This window comes from Lithobates pipiens, unplaced genomic scaffold (assembly GCF_037356315.1).
Source record: "Lithobates pipiens isolate NorthernLeopardFrog02 unplaced genomic scaffold, aLitPip1_a1.2 Scaffold_13, whole genome shotgun sequence".
NCBI lineage: Eukaryota > Metazoa > Chordata > Amphibia > Anura > Ranidae > Lithobates > Lithobates pipiens.
The window spans coordinates 17,870,149-17,889,437 of NW_027507718.1; the positions used below are offsets into that span (position 1 = coordinate 17,870,149).

General features: G+C 41.7%; 1 protein-coding gene across 5 annotated transcripts in view; it reads right to left on the minus strand.

Annotated features, from left to right (window-relative positions):
* LOC143973958 (transducin-like enhancer protein 4) overlaps positions 1-19,289 on the minus strand; it is a 165,263-nt gene that overhangs the window by 99,597 nt on the left and 46,377 nt on the right. For 3 of the 5 annotated variants that reach the window (XM_077474885.1, XM_077474884.1, XM_077474883.1), the window contains exon 6: positions 11,302-11,376. The exons of the other annotated variants lie outside the window; for them this stretch is intronic. In XM_077474885.1, the coding sequence (XP_077331011.1) occupies positions 11,302-11,376 (75 nt within the window). The remainder of the gene's footprint in view (positions 1-11,301; positions 11,377-19,289) is intronic. 5 annotated transcript variants of the gene reach the window in all.

Sequence of the window (19,289 nt, forward strand, 5' to 3'; positions counted from 1 at the left end):
CACAATTTTTATAATCTAAATATGACTAAATCACATAATTGAAGATTAAAAACCAAAGTTAGCATTAACTACCTATCTTTTGTTTAGTTTTACATTTTACAGTACATTGTCACCACACAGATTAGGCAAGTGAACCTGTACACGTCTCAAAAAACACTAAGAGAAGGTTACGCATTCCCTATAATGTGAAAATATCTAAAAAGCTAAAAACTAGCATACAAGCAGTTTTCCACTAGCTCCAAGGGCTTATCTATATAATTTCACATTTAGGCTAGGTTTACAAGTGTACGGTGTGAATTTCCCCTCAAATTTTACTGTGAATTTCCAAAGAAGCTGTCTGAAGCTGGTGGCCACCGGCATCTAACATTAGCTGGTTAAGGAGCAGGCCGCCGTGTCCTTAACAGCAGACGACTCCGCTGTCAGCGGTGTTCCCTGCTCACAGCTTAATGTACAAAAAACAAACACAAAACAGAAGAAAATGGTGGTAGTGGGGGGGGGGGGGGGGGTAACCCCACGCCAAAATAAACAAAATATATATATTTAAAAAAAAAAAAAAAAACACAGCACGTGGAGGGCTTTCACACTGGAGAGGTGCGCTAGCAGGATAGTGAAAAAAAGTCCTGCTAGCCACATCTTTGGAGCGGTGAAGGAGCAGTGTGCAGTGTATTCACCACTCCTATCCACTGAAATCAATGGGGCAGCGCGGCTATACCGCCGGCAAAAAGCAGCACTTTGCGGGCGGTTTTAACCCTTTTTTGGCTGCTAGCGGCCGCATACTGCCGCTAAAACGACGGTAAAGTAGCGCTAAAAATAGCAGCGCTTTACTGCCGACGCCCGCCCCGCCCCAGTGTGAAAAGGGCCTTAATGGGACCCATAAACTTTGTTTGGGATTAATCAGAGGCACTTTAAATGATGAAAAGGTGTGTACTCCTATTTAAACTTCACATTAGTTTGAATAGGATTGCTCAATTCTGAACACAGCTGATTTGGAGTGTTTTTGCAAAGAGTTGGCAAAGATATGCCAACTGAGTGCTGTAATAAAATCAAAAGGTGCTTCAAAGTAGTTTATTTTAGGGGGTGCTCACTTATGCCACCAAATGTTTGTTTTTTATTTACCATATATACATAAAATATGGAGTTTCTCACTATTAAAAAAAACAAAAACAAAAACAAAAAAAAAAAAAAAAAAAACAGCAACCTTGCTGGCACAAGCTTTTGAAAAGCCCAGGCACATAAACAACCCCCCCCCCCCCCCCAATTTTTCTGTTATAATTTGGAGCAATGGAATATTAAGAGACAAAAATCATTTAAGTCACCACCTAAGTAATATTTAAATAGATTTAATATGTGCTGCTTCAAACCAATGAATTATGAGTTTAAAACCTATTAAAATGTAATGTTTTTTTTCCTGAGCTGAGGGGAGAGAGAGATTTAAATCCACTGAATTTTAATATTTCAGCTTGAGCTGCAGGAGGTATGGAAAGTCCAAATGAACTATTCCATCAGCAGCATTCAAGCATGAACATTTTAATCAGTTTTACTTCCTTGGAGTTCTCTGACACAGTTTACGCTGTCATTCTGAAAGCACTTAACACAGAGTATGAAAAACCACCAAGGCTTGTTATTGCCTTCACAATTGATGGCAAATAATTTTGCAGGCTTCCCATCATTAAAATGTCACCGCTAAAAATGGAGGTGCAGCATATGGATTGCTAAAACGCCTTTCTTCCCCACCTGGACAGCATGATTTTTTCTGAAAAGCTTTTTTTCCCCCTTAAGACATAAATAGCAAAAATAACCAGAATGCTTTTTGCAATCATTTTATTGGCCGGTGTAGGCAAGGTTGCGTTTTATTTTTTTGCATGTGGTAGGCGTGACAAAATCTGTAATCCCAGCTGTGAGGCCTTAACTTGTATTCAAGAGCATATACCATGCAAGGAAGAGTGCATAAAGCTTAGGACCTACATGGCACTAATAACCACAAAGAAACGCAACATAAAACTACATGGATGCCTTTTAAGATGGTGGTCAAAACTAACAGTACATTGAAAGCTGATGTGCACAAACAAAACTGAGTGATTGCTGTATGAATAATTTAAAAGAATGCTAAGCCAGTACCAAATCTGAAAGGTTCCTTGCCTATTGAAACCTACAAAAAAAATGAATTAAAATAAAAATAAAAAACACATCTAACAGTTCATATTATGACTTCATAATCTTGCACCATTTACTGCTCAAAGGTTTGTACTTGCTATATCCCTGTTCTAGTATTACCCAGAATTTACTGTGTTCCATTTTTGTTCTTTTATCTGCTGAGATAACTGATAAAACCATTGTTTGGAAAAAAAGAAAAAAAAAAAAAAGCATCCTTTACCGCATTTCACATCACCGGCCGTCTCACTCCTCTGTCCGGCTGACAGATGCAGTGGGCAGGGTATCCCCCGGGCTGCCATCAGCCAGGACACGAGCAGGAGAGGAGAGAAAGAGCCAGCCGGTCACATGATCACAGGGAACCGCTGTGAAAGCAAGTAAAGGAAGCATTTTTTTTTTTTTTTTTTTTAAAGGCACACAGACAGGAGCACTTGTTATTAGGACACAGGAGGGGCTTATATAGATCTCTAACAGTTATGAGAGCAGCAGGAGCAGAGGGGTGGGCATTGACACAGAGGCAGACGGGTGGGGGGATTACACAGGAGCACAGAAGACGACAGGAGGGCTGCGGATGGAGGCAAGTAAACGGACCAGTGTCAGGGCTCAGCAGCCATGATGAACCATGGTCAGTTTAGATAGGGGAGGGCACAAAGCTGGCAGGATCAGCCAGGTATTACAGGGGGGCCAAATGACATGGCACAAGCACTGTGGTGTATAAAAAAAAAAAAAAAAAAATCCAAATCCATTACAAAAAGACCCATTCACCCATAGTTAAGATTTGGAAAGCTGCCCTCATATTTATGAACAAAAGGCAGATTGAAGAAACACGCTTGGAAATGGCGATGGTTACAAAGGAAAAAGGGTGCCAGCAATAAAATCATCATTATTAGCACAGTTAGTGTTTTGAAAGGCATTTTAAAAGCAAAAATTTGTTCCTGAATATTTTAACTGTATAAAGTACTGAGGTCTTCTACAGACATGGAGTTAGTAGTGTGGAACTAAAGTACCATACATCATTTATGGATGAAAAATTATAATATTTTCCCTGATATTTAAAGTGATTTAAAAAAAATAAAAAAAAGCCTTTTACAAACATGGTATACTTCCCACCTCTGTGCAGTTGGATTTGCACAGAGCTGCCCGGATCCTCCTGTTTTCAGGTCCCAGTTCTGCTCTCGTGGCACCTCCTTCTGGTGGGTGCTCCCTCAGCCAGCAGCTTGCGACAGGGGGCATCCGAGCCGAGTCAGAGCTCTCTACATCCATTCAAACACGGAGCCCCGACCCTCTCTCTGCTGGCCGACTGATTTTGAGAGACAGCCACAGGAGCCAATGGTGATGATGCTGTGTCTCAGCCAATCAGGAGTGTCTGGGACAGCCAAAACTCATGGACAACACTGCAGAAAAAGGGTGCTCAGGTGAGTGATTAGAGGGTGCTGGGGAGGCTGCCACAGGTTTTTTTTATCTTAATTTACAGAATGCATCAAGATAAAGAAAACCTTCTGCCTTTTAAACTCCTTTAGGCTGGGTTCACACCTCTGCGGGTGGGAGACCCGGATGTGATTCGCACCGCACTGCAGTGCAAATCACATCCGATCTCTGTAGAGATGCGAGTTCAGCCATACAGATAGTATGGCTGAATTCGCATCGCACCCGCCGCAAACTCGCACAGGACCCTTTTTGTGGTCCGCAGCAGAATCGGATCGCATGGGTGTTCACACCATGCGATCCGATTCCTGTCCGAGTTTGCAGATCGCACTGCGATATGCGGACTGATCTGGGGGTGTCATTAACATTTCATTGACACTCCCAGCAGTCCGCATAGGGCAGTGTGAACTGCCGGCGGGAGGCATGCGATGCGGGAAAACGCCGCGGATTCGCGGCGTTCCCGCATCGCTACGGTGTGAACCTAGCCTTAAAGTGGAGTTCCACCCAAAAATGGAACTTCCGACTTCCGCTTTAAGTGGCAATGACTCCCTGACATGTATTTTTTTTTTTTTTTTAGGAGGCATCCAGCTCCCACTTCCTCCCAGGGCTTTGCGGCACCTGAAGTTAGTTCCCCTCTCCCCCCTCCCACCCTGCAATCTTCTGGGACACATCACAGGTCCCAGAAGATTGCCCAGCCATACATGAGCTCAACGTCCGATTTTGCTTTTAACCACTCAGACTGCCCGCCACACATTTTTTACGACAGCCGTTTGAAGGAGGATATAGTTGTTATAGCAGCAGCTAGCCGCCATAACCCCGGTATCCGGTAAGTATTGCAATGTCTGTCATTTTATTCTCTAGGGTGTTAGAAAAAAAAAAATGTAATATTTGGGGGTTCCAAGTAATTGCCTAGCAAAAAAAAGAAAACTTTTTAACTTGTAAACAAATCTCAGAAAGAGGCTAGGTCCTTAAGTGGTTAATTTGTATGGATTTCGTCCAAAAAAAAAAATTGTGATAGCAAGACTATGCATGCTCAGAAACAAGAATGCATACAAAGATATTCAGCACATTATGTCACTTCTGAAGTTGTATTCAATCGTATGAGAATTTTCATATGGCGAGTAACCTCTACTTTTCAACATGAGACTAGCATGCAACAAAAAAAAAGTCGAACGGCCATCCGAAAATCGTGTGTACAAGGCTTTTGTCTGGTCAATGAAAACAGGTCCCCTGGATCTGGAATACCTGAATTTTATCCATATATAAAAAGGCTCTTTCTCATCTTGGGTGGAGAAAGGCAGAGTTTTCCTCTACTGGGCCTTCATCACCATCTGACAGACAGGTCTCCACTGAACTGCAGTTTCTGGTTCCTCTTTGGTGTGTATTCTCCACAAATCTCCCAAAATAATCTAATGTTGGGTTACCAGCACTAGCTTTACTTTGTCAGACTCCCAAGGCCAAAAAATGCAATCCAGGAAAAAAAAAATAAAAAAAAATTATAGGTAACCGTTTCCTGTCCATTAGCAAGACTTGGTTAGAGTGTTTAAAGTGGAAGTCCATGCAAAAACTAAAATCCCTGCATCTATAGACACCACGGATCCAACACGTCTCTCTCTATCCCTGTAAAGAAAAAAAATTTGGAAGCCAATCTGATCCGCTGAAAACAGATCCCACATTGAGCTGTCAGACATGCCTTCACTGTAGGAGCGGGTGGAAAGGAGACGAATAACGGAATCCCCATAGTAACTCTATAGACTATGCCACTCCCCATTCATTTCACAGTCATTGTCGGCCGTGTCCTCCGCATAGCTTCTGCCTCTGGAGATTGGATCAGAGAGGGCCAGATCGGCTTCCAAAAAGGTATGTATACACATTTTTCTTTACAGGGATTTTAATTTTTGCATGGGCTTCCACTTTAAAATAACCTAAAAAGTTGCCCATTTTAAAAATCTAATTTGTTTTGCCAATGGCTCTCTGAAAAAAAAAAAATAAATAAAAAAAATAAAAAAAAAGATGCAATGAAATGAGTTTACTGTGTATTACAGTATTGATATGGCATTGTTTATTACAGAAAAAACCCCAACAGCCAAATCTTTACAGGTTTCAGGAAAACATTGGTTTTTAAACCTGTTCACCGCCAGCAAACAAATTGTTGTTAAAGGTCTGCAGTATGAGAAGAATCAACAGTGCAGAACATGCAATCTGTTCCAATTGCAGGCTCAAGAAGAAGGAAACAAATAAAATAAATGCATAGTAATGAACATAAACATGTTCGCAATGTGTGGCTCCATGGCTGCTTAGATTGACGGGAGCTAGGGGAACCTTAAACTTAAATCAGTATAATATTGATCCTTTTTCAAGAAAGGAACCATAAATTCACATAAAGGCTTGGAAGAAGATGGGGAAGTTTAATTTTCTGAGAAAATACAGGGGGTAAAGCAAGATCACCAAAAGTGTTAATCTATAACACTCCCCTTTCATCAATTAGGAGCAGCATCGGCTGTGTTCTCAGCTTAGAAGAGTGGTGCAGGCATAAAGCCTGCATCTCTCATTACTTCTCCTGTGTCTCTGAAACACTGCATGAAAGGGAGCACACAGATTCACCTCACAGACCTCAGAACTGTACAACTCAGAACAGGATTTTGTCCCCAAAGAAAGAAGACCAAAAAACCTATGGAAAGGTGCTTGTGCAAAGTCTACAGCCTACTTGAGGCAGACTCCAGCTTGAGAGCCACAGAGAAGAGAGAGAGAGTTTCTTCCAGACGGAAGAAAAGTCTGCTTTATGAGCTAGGGTCCCCCCCCCCATGTAGAAGAAGCATGTTGAAAGGAAGTATAAAAAGAAAGCTTCGATCTAAATTTTTATGCATTATTGTATTATATACTTGAAAGAACATTGGCTTAAACAGTAAATATAGTGCATTTATATTCTGACCCTAGGTCCACAGAAAAGGGTGTGTGCACCTTTTTCAAAACAAAGCCTGCACAGGAATCCCATGATAATTTTGACCATGCTATTTCTCTGCGGTTCCTGCATCTGCACTGAGGTTTTACATGTTGGGGGTTCCATTCAGAATGAATGGCTGCCCCGCCTGGTTTCAAAGAGCAGCACGTTTTTACTGCGGGTATCGCTGCAATTCCTGCACCCACGCCAAGGAGGTGTGAACCAAACCTTAAAGTATGTACCATACATTTTTGCCGCTTTATTAAAAAAGGAAAGATACGTAGATCAGCAACTACAAAATACTTTTTTGGAATTCTGCATCTTCTTATTAAAGCTGTTGAATAGAGGCCCCTTGTCTGCCATAGATGGAGCAATTTTCTCTTTCTTGCACACACTTGATTCCCCCATTAACACAGTCTGTATTGATTGGAAAATCCCTCCCGTGGAGTTATCATGTTCTGGGGGGGGGGGGTACATTCAGACTGCCATTCGATTCTTGGACGGTCCATGCTGAATGGCTGAGATTTGAACAGGCTATAGCCAGCTTTAGTTAGTGCACCATTCTCCAGCTTATAGACTGAGTCGGAGGCAGACATTAAACCAAGTTTTTTTTTTTCTTAAACCATGTGAACCACTTCAATTTGGTACTCACATAAGGGCTAAAGTTGCTTAATCAGTCATTAGAAGCTACTCATACCTCCATCAGCCACAGCCTTTGCTTTCAATGTGGTTTACAAAATTAGTCTAAGTACATATGAAATTATTTCCCTCCCCCTTGCCAAATATACACACACACACACACACACACACACACACACACACACACACACATACATATATATTTATATATATTATATATACACACACACACACACACACACACACACACACACACACACACACACACACACACTGTATATAGCTGATAAAATAGGAAGAGCCTCCTCACCTCCTACTTGTGCGCTAAGAGCTTGCAGAAAATGTTATTCATGGCTGAACACAACTTCCTCAGATTTGTCATTTTTATTGGGGAACTTCACAGGAAATAAAAGGTTACTCTTTCTCCATTTATAACCCTTAATTGACTACCAGTATTCTCCTGTGGTCAAAGGGGCACAAAACAGAATAAGAAATAGCCCATTAAATGCAGGCCACAATCAGAACATTGCACTCTACCTCCGTCAGCAAGGATCAGAGAGTGCTGATTTCCTTGTTAAAGACAGAGGCATAATTGAGGCAATATCTTCACTTCAGATTGATTATTCTGCGACCCTTATCCACATCTTCACTCAGCAATTTGAATTTTAATGAAAGTAAATGGAATAATTAGCATTTCAAAGTGTGTTTGATACACTGAATAAAAGAGGAAAAGACTTTTATGTATAATCTATACACAAAAGAAAAAGCATTTGGGAGGGGGCGAAGAAGAAAAGTACAGTTGTAGTGCCTTCATTAGAATAACTTAGCGGCTTGCACCAGCTGTATAATTACGGATTGAATAATGTGTTATTAAATCTTGATTTCTCACCTCTGCATTGTGATGCGAAACAGACAATATTTCATTGTTGCTTTACTTTGGATCAGAAAGGTAAACAAAATGACTGGCCAGATCCATGGTCTGACAGAATGTGAGCATGGCTTTTTGTTGGGAAGACCATGCTGTTATTTTTCTTAATTTTTTACTCAGAGGTGGCAAAAGTGGAATAAGCCCATCAAAAGGTTATTTGCTTTTAGTTAACCGAGAAAACATTCACCCAACAAAAAAATGTCCTGCCGCAGTGATTGCGCTCTGAAGGCTGGCCCTGGTTAACTATATACCTCCAACAGTGCCTGCATTGGATTGGATGCAGGCACTACTCGGCTGACAAATTTCTACCCGGCTCCTTCAGTTCAAGGGATGGCAGGTGCAAAGCAGGCGACAGAGCCACACACGGGACATATTGGGCTGGTTCATCAGGAACTGGCCAAAATTAACTCACTGTATGGCCAGCTTAAAGTGATTGTAAAGGCATACAAATGATTGGATGGCTGCACATTCAATACCTGCAAAAAAAAAACATTTAGTGTATAACAAAGTCTATAAAAACCACAACAACTTTTTTTTATGAACTTTGTTCTACCAAGCATTGAGTGTGCAGCCATCCAGTCATTTGTATACCTGAGTCTGCACCTCAATTGCTGTATAGTCTGAGCATCACATCCAGCAAACATCACCTGTGAGCAGCAGTTTCTTATTGTACAGACTTGGTTGTAAAGGCAGAAGGTTTTTTCTTCATCTTAATGTATTCTACGCATTAAAATAAAAAAAAATAAAAAAAACTGTGTGCAGCAGGCCCCCTTCATAATTAGCTGAGCCCAATCTCGATCCAGCGATGTTGCATGAGTGTCAGCTGTCCAGGACTCTCCCGCCTCATTGTCTGAGACAGCAGCAAGAGCGCCATTGGCTCCTGCTGCTGAGAGAGAGCGATCGAGAGGGGGTCCCAGGTCATAATGGACACAGCTCGGCTGCCCCCATAGCAAGCTGCTTGTTGTGGGGGCACTCGGAAGGGGCCAGGAGCACTGACGACAGACCCTAAAAGAGGAGGATCTGGCCTGATCTATGTAAAACCACTGCACAGAGCAGGTAAGTATAACATATTTGTTGTTAAAAAAATAAAAATAAATAAAAGACTTTAATATCATTTCAAGTGTCACATGCCATAAATCAAATTAGGCTGCCGACCTGACTCAATTCTACTGTAGTTAAAGTGGTTTTAAACTCTAAAAATTTTTTACCTTAATGCATTCCGTGCATTAAGGTAAAAAAAAAAAAATTGAACTACCTTTCCTATGCCCCCCCCCCCCCCCCGCACACTTAAGTTTCCTCTGATCAGTGGAGGGGTGTAGCCAAACTGCAGGCATGTTCCTGCCTCGGAAGCCTGTCAACATGGGTACCCCTCATAGCACACAGCTTGCAATGGGGGCACCCGCAGAAAGAAGATGCAGGCAAGGCTAGCAGAAGACCGCTAAAAAATAAAATAAAAAAAGCTTTAGTATCACTTTAACCACTTCCCAAGCGGCGCACGACTATGTACGTCGGCAGAATGGCACGGGCAGGCAAATTGTCGTACAGGTACGTCCATTTCAAATTGCCACCCTGCCATCGCGTGCACACCGGCGTGTGCCCATCTCACGGGGAGATGACGATTTAAACAGCATCTCCCCGTTCTGCCTAGAAAGTGAGATTATATATATTTATTGTGCAAACCAATCAATAATCGCTTATTGTGATTATTTTGACCAAAAATATGTAGAAGAATACATATCGGCCTAAAACTGAGGGGAAAAAAATGTTTTTATATATTTTTGGGGGATTTTATAGCAAAATGTAAAAAATAATGCGTTTTTTTTAAAATGGTTGCTTTTTTTGTTTTGTTTAGCGTAAAAAATAAAAACCGCAGGGGTGATCAAATGCCAACCAAAAGAAAGCTCTATTTGTGGGGGAAAAACAAAACAAAAAAAAAAAAGTCAATTTTGTTTGGGAGCCACGGCACACGACCGCGCAATTGTCAGTTAAAGCGACGCAGTGCCGAATCGCAAAAAGTGGTCTGGTCTTAAGCCAGCAAAATGGTCCGGTCTGAAAGTGGTTAAGCAGTACATCTTCACCCCCCAAGTAAAAGCAACAGACTGGTAGGGTACTTTATCACATTTGAAAGCAGAAGTGAAAGGGATTACAAGAGTAACAGGCTCATTTGATGTGCCTCCCCCCTCACTTTTATTACATTTTTCTTGTTCCTATGGCAGATTTGTCATGCTGAAAAAAAAAAAAAAACCTGCACAAGTTGTTGGTCAGAGCAACAAAGGGTCAGGTATCCTTCCGTTGCACCCTCATGTGACAGTTTTCAGGCCTCACTGCCTGGGTATTTGAGGCTTTTTTTTTAATTTATTTTTTTAAACGCCATTTTGGATTTCCAGTACAATGCTTTACATTAATAATCCAAGAGGACATAGGATGTCTGATGCATGGCTTTCCACACACAGTCGAATGAGTCAGAGTAGGTACACACCCCTCTCTGTCTTTAGTTCATATGAACAGATATAGATAGATATTTTAGTAGACAGCACTGCCAATAGAAAGCAGAGTGTTTTCTGCAAAGTATCATGGAAGGGGACAGCACTTATGCCTTGAAGCACTAGGGTCTTCAGTTTGAATTCCAACTGGCATTGTGTTTGCATGTTTTCCCCTGGGTTTCCTCCAGGTAATCCAGTTTCCTCCCTCACTCCAAAAACATGCTGGTAGGTCAATTGGCCCTAGTATGCTTATGAACTGTATAAAATGCAAGCTGGACCCTAGATTTTAAGCTGTTAATGGCTTCCTGACCGCTTTATGTATATATACACACACAAATCCTCAAGAAAAAGTGATACCAGGATCTGCAGCCATAATCCTGGCATCATTGGATGATGCCATTTTTATGCGTTAGGCTTTCCTGTAGATCTGATCTGAATCCAGACACCTGATAACTTCTGCAGGGCGCAGAAAGGGAGTTTGAAAGTAGATTTGCACATGTATAAGAAATGTCAGAACTGGCCTGAGTTTGAAGCGGTTAACCAGTGATGCAACGTACAATATAAGTAAACTGCTGAGTACATTTTTGGCGCTATATTAAAACCTAAAATAACAAATGCACCTTCGAGTGCGTATCGAAAGTGCATTTGTAAAATAAAGAGTTTGTAAAAAGTGATTAAATATTAAAGCAAAATTGTAACAACTTGTACCAACACTTGAAGAAAAGATAACATACCCCAATAATTGCATTCAGCTCTGCCATGGTCACTTGTTTGGCACGTTCTACAGCCTGTACTACTTGCTGTTGGTGCTAAAATAAAAAGAAAAAAGTTAATTATTAAAACTTTTTTCAGCTGTATTTTAGAATACTTCTTCAACACATATTAAAATAATATGGTAAATGAATCAGCATCATTCCAGCCGCAGCCTATCTGAAAAACTACACCGGAAAAAGGTAACATTGCAACCTCTATGTGCCTCTGCAGCATTTTCCATAAGATTTCTCCTTGCAATGTGTAAACAAACTAATGTCCGTTTGCCGCTTTACACTTTCACTGCACGATTCACTGAAGTTAACAAGGTGTGGGAAGAGATCCCGCTGTAAGGAAATTATGGAACTTTAATCAGCATTAACCTCAGCCTTTCCTCTAACTTGTAGCCCAAAGTAAACATCCTCCTGCTGCTGAGACTACCACTAACATGCATATCACTATGCTTAATATACCTGTCCCCACATGGACAATTTCCTTCATGACCTCATCAAATAGCAGAGCCAGAAGTGGTTTACCACAGATCAGCAGGGAAGAGACTAAATGGTTTAATTGCTCCCTGCCTTGCGATTTCTGGGGAATGTTTGCAAGGCATTTTCAGACAGACTAATCTACAAGCAACTAAAGCAGGTCACTGATGCTGGAGTTCCCATACAAAAGCCAATTACTGGCCACAAAGTTGTTCAAGAGTCTAGACCTTTCTCTGTCGATAATCAGACTCTTTATAGGCTGCCCCAAAATTTCAAGGCCAACTGGCACTTAGATTTTTAATCTACAGCTGTAAAACATCTAATTATTAACTGTTCTGGGTACGAGCAGCAGTCAACTTCTTTAAACATAATACAACTGATCTCCCGGTACACGTTACAAAATAAAAATAAAATATGGGGACACCAGTTTCAGTGACCTGAGGGAATTTCCCTAACTTACAGGGATTTCCTCTCACCTCCCGTTTGGCTACGGTTCAGAAAGTGAAATCTAATGAGACACAGATGACAGGAAAAAAAAAAAAAAAGTAGTAATGTCAATGGTTATAAAAGATAGTTACTCACCGTAAAAGCCCTTTCAGAGTTCGACGGAGACAGCTCTTCAAATCCTTGACTGTAGGGACATCCCAAAACTGTGCACAACTCAGAATAAAAAGAAACCCAAAAGAACCCTCTACCCTCTGTAAGAGGAACCAGAAACCTCAGGACGACCATCTGCAAAATTTTGCAGCCGATACATGCATTTGAGGAGGCCAGAACAAACTTTGGAAAACTTGGTAAATGTGTGCATAGACAACCAGGTAGCTGTCTTACAAATTGAGAAATGGAAAGTCCAAGAAGCACCAATTGCCCTGGTAAAGTGTGTCCTGACAGAAAGGTAGATGTCCAACACCTAATGGCATAAGCCATCTGTCTGATTCAATGAGAAAGTGGCCAAAGAGGCCGCCAGACCCTTACGTGTCCCATCCAAAAGTTACAAAAATGTGAATCAGACCTCTCAAAAGGGGGGACTGTAACAGAAAGGTACACGCAAATTGCCTAAACCACGTCTAACGAATGCAACGCAACCACGCCCCCAAGGATAAGACAGCCACAAGGAAGAGATGAGAATGTCCTCATTCAGGTGGAAGGCAGATGCTACCTTCGGAACAAAGGAGGGATGCGGACAGAGAAACAGATAGGGAGACTTACAGGACAAGGCGCCAGCTTTGACACTTGACAAGTGGAAGTGATAGAGACTAGAAAAGAGACCTTCTGGGGGATCCCTAAAAGTTCTCAAAATGGTGCCTTCTGAAGAACCTAGAGAACCAGGTTCAGGTCCCACGGCAGAAACAGCAACCATAAAAGGAACAACGTGCCAAACCCCTAAATAAAGGAGGTATGAACTAAAGCGCATGTTGCCAAGGGGCGCTAAAAAAAAATTAATAAAAAAAAAAAATTAATAAAAAAAAAAAAGGATCCGAAGAGCAGATACTTGGTCCATAATAGTACTCAAGACCAGTTTCTGATCAACACCCTATTGTATAAAAGCCAGGATCCAAAGACAGAGAAGGAGCACGGATGTCAACCCACAGCCTCAGATCACAGAATGTAAGCCTTCTAGGTGCGATGATAAATGCTCCAGGAAGTGGATTTACGCACCTTCAACATTGTTGGGATCACAGAAGCCAGTAATCCAGTCCCCTCAGAACCTGGCTTTCAATAGCCAAGCTGTCAAATTTAGAGACTGTAAAGCAGGGTGCAATATTGGTCCTTTTCGACAGGAGGGACTCCCGAAAAAAAGCCTCCAGGGACGTCCGGGACCAGCTGCACCACGTCAATGTACCAGGGTCACCGAGACCAATCTGGAGCCTCGGCCTCTATCCTGTGTAGTAGAGGAGGTTGAAACTTGAGGGGAAAAGGCATTAAAAACTAGTCGATAATAACTCCACAGTGCCAGAGCCTCCAATGCATCCGTTAGAGATCCTCGCTCTTGCTAAGAATCTCAGCACCTTTGCTTCCACCAGCAAATCCACATCTAGCATGCCTCGCCTCAGGCAAATGAAAAACACCTGGGTGCAGAGACTATTCTCCCTGATCTAGCAACTGGTGGCTGAGGTAATCAGCTTATTAGTTGCCTATTGCTGAGGAATGTAGAAAGCGGAGAGAGCTGGCACGTTAAGTTCCACCCACTGAACAATGTGGGAAATCTCCTGCTCCTCTGTTGAACTCCTCGCCCCTCCCTGGTGATTGACATACGAAGCATGTCTAAAAAGTTCAGTGAATGGTATCAGAAAACAAAAAAACAGAAGAAACAAATAAGTTAGCTTTGTTGGCATTCAAAATAAATTGCCATCCTTCACAACACTTAAAGCTTCTGAAAACTGTCAAAGACCTCTTTAGGAATTGATGGCAGAACCGCCGTCGCACATCCTTGGATTGCCGCCACGTCTGCAAAACTTCCATAAAATTATGTTATGGAAGTAAGCATCTTAAACCCCAGAGCTGTGGCCAACACTGGGCAAAGGGCTGAGCCCACAATCATAAACAGAGCAGGCAATTGATTCCACCTTATTGTCTGCAGGGTCGTGAAAGAAAACCCTTCCACCGCCATCACGATTGCCTTCTTCAACCTAAATATGGGAGGATCAACAGGAGAGGAGGACCACTTCATAAGGGTCTCTTCAAAGGGGTAACACAACAAAAAAAATGGCTAAAAAGACTGCGAGTGTTCAAAAGCCTTGTAGATAAACATATTGACATAGGTCAGGTAAGAAAAACCTTAGCGGTAAGGACCGGCTTGAGACAGCCAAAGGAAACAGCTACCTCTTCGGTAGCTCCAGAATAATCCTCAATTTTAAAGGTACATCTCGCACCACAGTAATGAGCATGGCCACCATCGCTTTTTCAGAAGAGAGAGAGAGAGAGAGAGAGAGAGAGAGAGAGAGAGAGAGAGAGAGAGAGAGAGAGAGAGAGAGAGAGAGAGAGAGAGAGAGAGAGAGAGAGAGAGAGAGAGAGAGAGAGAGAGAGAGAGAGAGAGAGAGAGAAGAGAGAGAGAGAGAGAGAGAGAGAGAGAGAGAGAGAGAGAGAGAGAGAGAGATATATATATAATATCTCTCTCGACAATGGAGCTAGACTCTGGTTCAGAATCCTCCCCTGAGGAAGGAAGGAGAAGGTGGTAGGAGCTGCACGATTAAAAAATTGTGATCTCGATCTCTAGTAAACCTCTCACTAACTCTATACAGAATTTCCCAATTCATTTATGTAACAAGTGTAGAGAGTTCTCTGCTCACTCAGCTGTCAAAAAATAAAAATAAATAAATAAATAAAAGAGTGGGCAGCCTGTCAAGATTTTCACAACATTGTCTGTGCTGGTAGATAACTATAAACATTGTAACTTTTCGTTCTTAGAGCAAAGGAATGAACTTCAGTTTGTAGGTGAGGGAAGTTTAACTAAAGAGTAACTAAAAAGGCAAAACTCAAGTCATTGGTAAGGGGTCAAAGTAACATATATTTTATATATATCATAATTAATGTCACAGTATATTTGGTCTATATACAAGAAGGAACGTGTTAATACATGACAGTGGAGAGAAATTAAAACGACACCACCTCTAAGGCTTCCTATTACATTAACAATATCATAATATAGGTATTCGTGTGGATAGGATTAGACACCTAATTGGTTTAAATGTTGCGTATACAAGAGACTTGGCGCGCTTCATCAAGTTATATCCACTCTTCATGAGCAAGAATATGTAACTGAAATGAGATATTGGAGGTTTTTTGTTTGTCATTTCCCTTATAAAGGCAGTGACCTAGAAACTCCTATCTCTAATTTCAGTTACCGGTACATTATTGCTCCTGAAGATTAGATGGAGATAGATACATACACACACACACACACACACACACACACACACACACAGAGACACACAGAGACCCTAGGGAATAAAATGGCAATATTTTATGTCACACTATTTGCACAGCGTTCTTTTAAAACTTAATTTTTTGGGGGGAAAAAAAAATACACTTCAATTCATTTTTTTTTTTTTTTTATTAAACAGCAGTTAGCCCAATTATTTGGCATGTGAAAGATGTTACGCCAAGGGGGGGGGGGGGGGGGGGTTACTCACCATATGCCCAAATACCAACCTGGTCTGGGGAAGGGGCACTCCCTTCAGACACCATAGGCGGTTCTAACACTTGACCAGGCACTGACAGAAGAAAAACCTCATGAGGGAGGGAAGCAAACGCTGCTGCAGACCGTGTATGCCCCAGTAGGGCTCACCACCACAAACCCAGAGATCTAGGCAGCAGTGCTGTGCGCTGTCTGCCAGCTGAGAGTGTGTGAAGTGTGCTCAGCCTGTCCAGGCTCAGGAGATGCTGCGCCCACCAGGAGTATGTGCACAAGGGGGAAGCAAAAGGCCGACCCAGCGCTTAGCCAAGGTCTGCATGCGCTCGTTGGTAAGGCAGGGAAGACAAGGATCTATATTATTTAGCGAGGAAAAAAAAAACCCCACCTATGGAACCACAGGCTCCTAGACTAGACAGGAAAACACAAAACTGGGCTGTCTATAGCGGAGAGTGGGTTTACTACCAGTTAGGACTGCCCATAGGCAGTGCTGTGCTTGTTCTTTTTTCTGACTAGTCCTACTCCTGAAGGTAATGTAACCCGAATGTGAGGAGCTTGGTCCGTCAATGAACAAAAATAAATAAAAAGTATTGCCTATAGTTCTACTTTAAAAGCTAAGAGAGAATAGTGGTGGTCACCTGCTTCTCCTTATCCAACCACAGGCTGAAAACTGCCTGGAGTACTAGTATAATTTCACTGCAGTAGCAAAAACAAGTCGCCATCCTGGCTATCCATGGGCACCCAAAACGCAAGACTAGCTGATCAGAATCACATTTTTAGGCAAGTAAAACAGGCCCCACACAAGCATTTCAACTGCGCATTCATTAAAAAAAATAAAAAAAATAAACACAAAATAAAAAACAGCTTTAAAAACAGGCCATCACTGACTTCCCTAGCTGCATGCTGTGTGAAGGAATTTAATTGTCAAGGTATTATCAAAACAGGTATTTTATGGTTAGCTTCAGTCAGCACAGAAATGCTGGCATGTGTTTACATTAAAGTGCTGTTAGGTGGACAGATCCTGCATTCAATATAATGTAGTCGGGAAAGAAGTTGTTTCAGTTCCTCTTGTAAACTTTAAAGAAGTCTCACCAGAGGTTAGAAAGGCTTGCTAAATTCCCCAGGGGACGTAATACAGAGCAGCTAATGTCCCTGTAAAAATCAGTGCTACAGCTGTTGAGCAGCGATGGTGCACCATCCTTCCCCGCTGCTATCCGGCAACACTGGGGCAGGGAGATGTATTTTTACAGAGAAAAGTGGGCATTGCACACAGAACACAGAGCCTGCACTGCCCCTGCCTCTTCAGAACGCGATTAGATGAACATCTGCAGCGCTCTTTGCTGTGCCTTCTCTGGTCCCTCTGTACTGATAAAACATTAAGTCTGTAAGTTTCCACATATGCCATACAGTAGTATCTGGTGGCTTGTGTTGTGAATGACTGCAGCTGAAGGGGAGCACAAAAGCCAACTACTAGATCTGTCCAAGAATGAATAGCGCAGCGGCTGCTGGTGAGAGTCTTTCCAGAGGACAGTAATGTTGTGCGCGAATGTGAGAACGCCATGCACCTCATCTGAAGCATACGCCCTACGAAATTACATATCTTCCTGGAAAACACTGGTGGCATAGCCTTTCCGTGGGTCATCTGTGGAGCCCCAGCTTGGTAACCAATACCTAGGACAGCGGCAGCCGGTGAATAAATATTCACCATTGTCTTCTGGCTTCTCCTCCCAGCCAGTCAGGAGAGGAGGCAGATCTTAAGACTGGATTAGCCAGGAGGAGAGCCTGGGGAAGCCGGTGACCTGAATGAGGTAAGTGCAGACCTGGCAAGGGGGGGGGGGGGGGTTGTTTTATTCACTGTGGGATGACTTCACATCAGCATATAGCACTGCACAAGGATATGAATTTTTGTGAAGGGGGATAAAGGTCCACCAACCTCCAATCTTCATCTGAGTTCAGTGTTCTACAAAAAAGGTACACAGATATGCAACAAAGTCACTTTAGACATATATGCTACATCTGTCCAGAGGAACATGTATAGGGTGGCGAGAACCTGACAGTGATATTTTAATATAACAGGAATGCAGACTGCATGAAACCTTTCCACCAAATGGGAACACATTTGAGATTCCAGCCAGTAAAGGGAAAAAAAAAAATTTTTTATAAAATAAAAACACATTTGCTGTCATTCTAATTAGGTGTCTCTCATTGCAAGGCTATCTGCTTTGCAAGCATATCAGAGTTGGAAGCAACGGGATTGAAGTATTGGTTAATGAGGCGGAATTAAAGTCAGCATGGGCCAATTAGGAGAATTATGGTACAATCTGTTCAGTGAAATACAAAAAAAAAAAAAAATATATATATATATATACACAAAGAAGAAAGGAACAAACACAGCTTAACGTTGAATATAATCAATACATATAAAAAATAAAAAAAATAAAATAAAAAAAACGAAGCCATAAGACAGGCTTGCTTACTTGCTCTGTAAGACAGCTGACCTAGCTGTAGGATTCCGCACATGTTTATAATATTCCCTTGTCAACACAGTGGGTGTTTACAGACACATAGGCTGTCAAACCACACCCATCAATGGCAACTTAACTGTCAGACACCCACTAAAAGAGTCTGCTCTCGAAATCTGATATAGAGTGCTTGCCAGAGAATGAACAGCAATAATAGCACGACTCCATACTGTACATATCCAAATATGGAGCCTTGTTACAGCAATCACTTATCCAAGGGTTTCTTATTAGGAAACTTTAAAATACAATTTTGAGAAAAAAATAAACTAAAATAAAATATTATTGTATTCGACTTTTTAATTTATACTAATATGAATTTATTGTCCACCATTATTGGCACCTTTATGGCAAGAAGAGCCCAAGAAAAATGCATCCCTTTAAATGATCTGTAGGTCTTCACACTGGTCCGTTGCACTTCCATTGTTAAAAAATCTTGCTTTCTGCATTTGTGGTCAGAAAAAAAAAAAAAAACCCACACACCTCCATGTTGAAATGCATTGGAAACACAGCAAGAATGCATCAATAAAAACACACCTGTGTTACGTTTTTGAGTCACATGACCTATGAAACACGCCATAAGCACAGTATAAAAGGCAGCAAAATCACGTGCGTTTTTGATGCCCTTATCGGCACACCTTTGGCGACAAAATCACAATTTTCGGCTGATATGTCTCGGCCCCTGAAATTTCAGTGCATCTCTTTACTCAAGTGATAGAACTGCTATGCACATGCTATATACTGTGGCAGTAGTGTCACATCACGGCTAAATAGTAGACCATTCTTTTTAAAGTGGATCTTCACTGGGTTTTTTTTTTGTTTGTTTTTTTTAC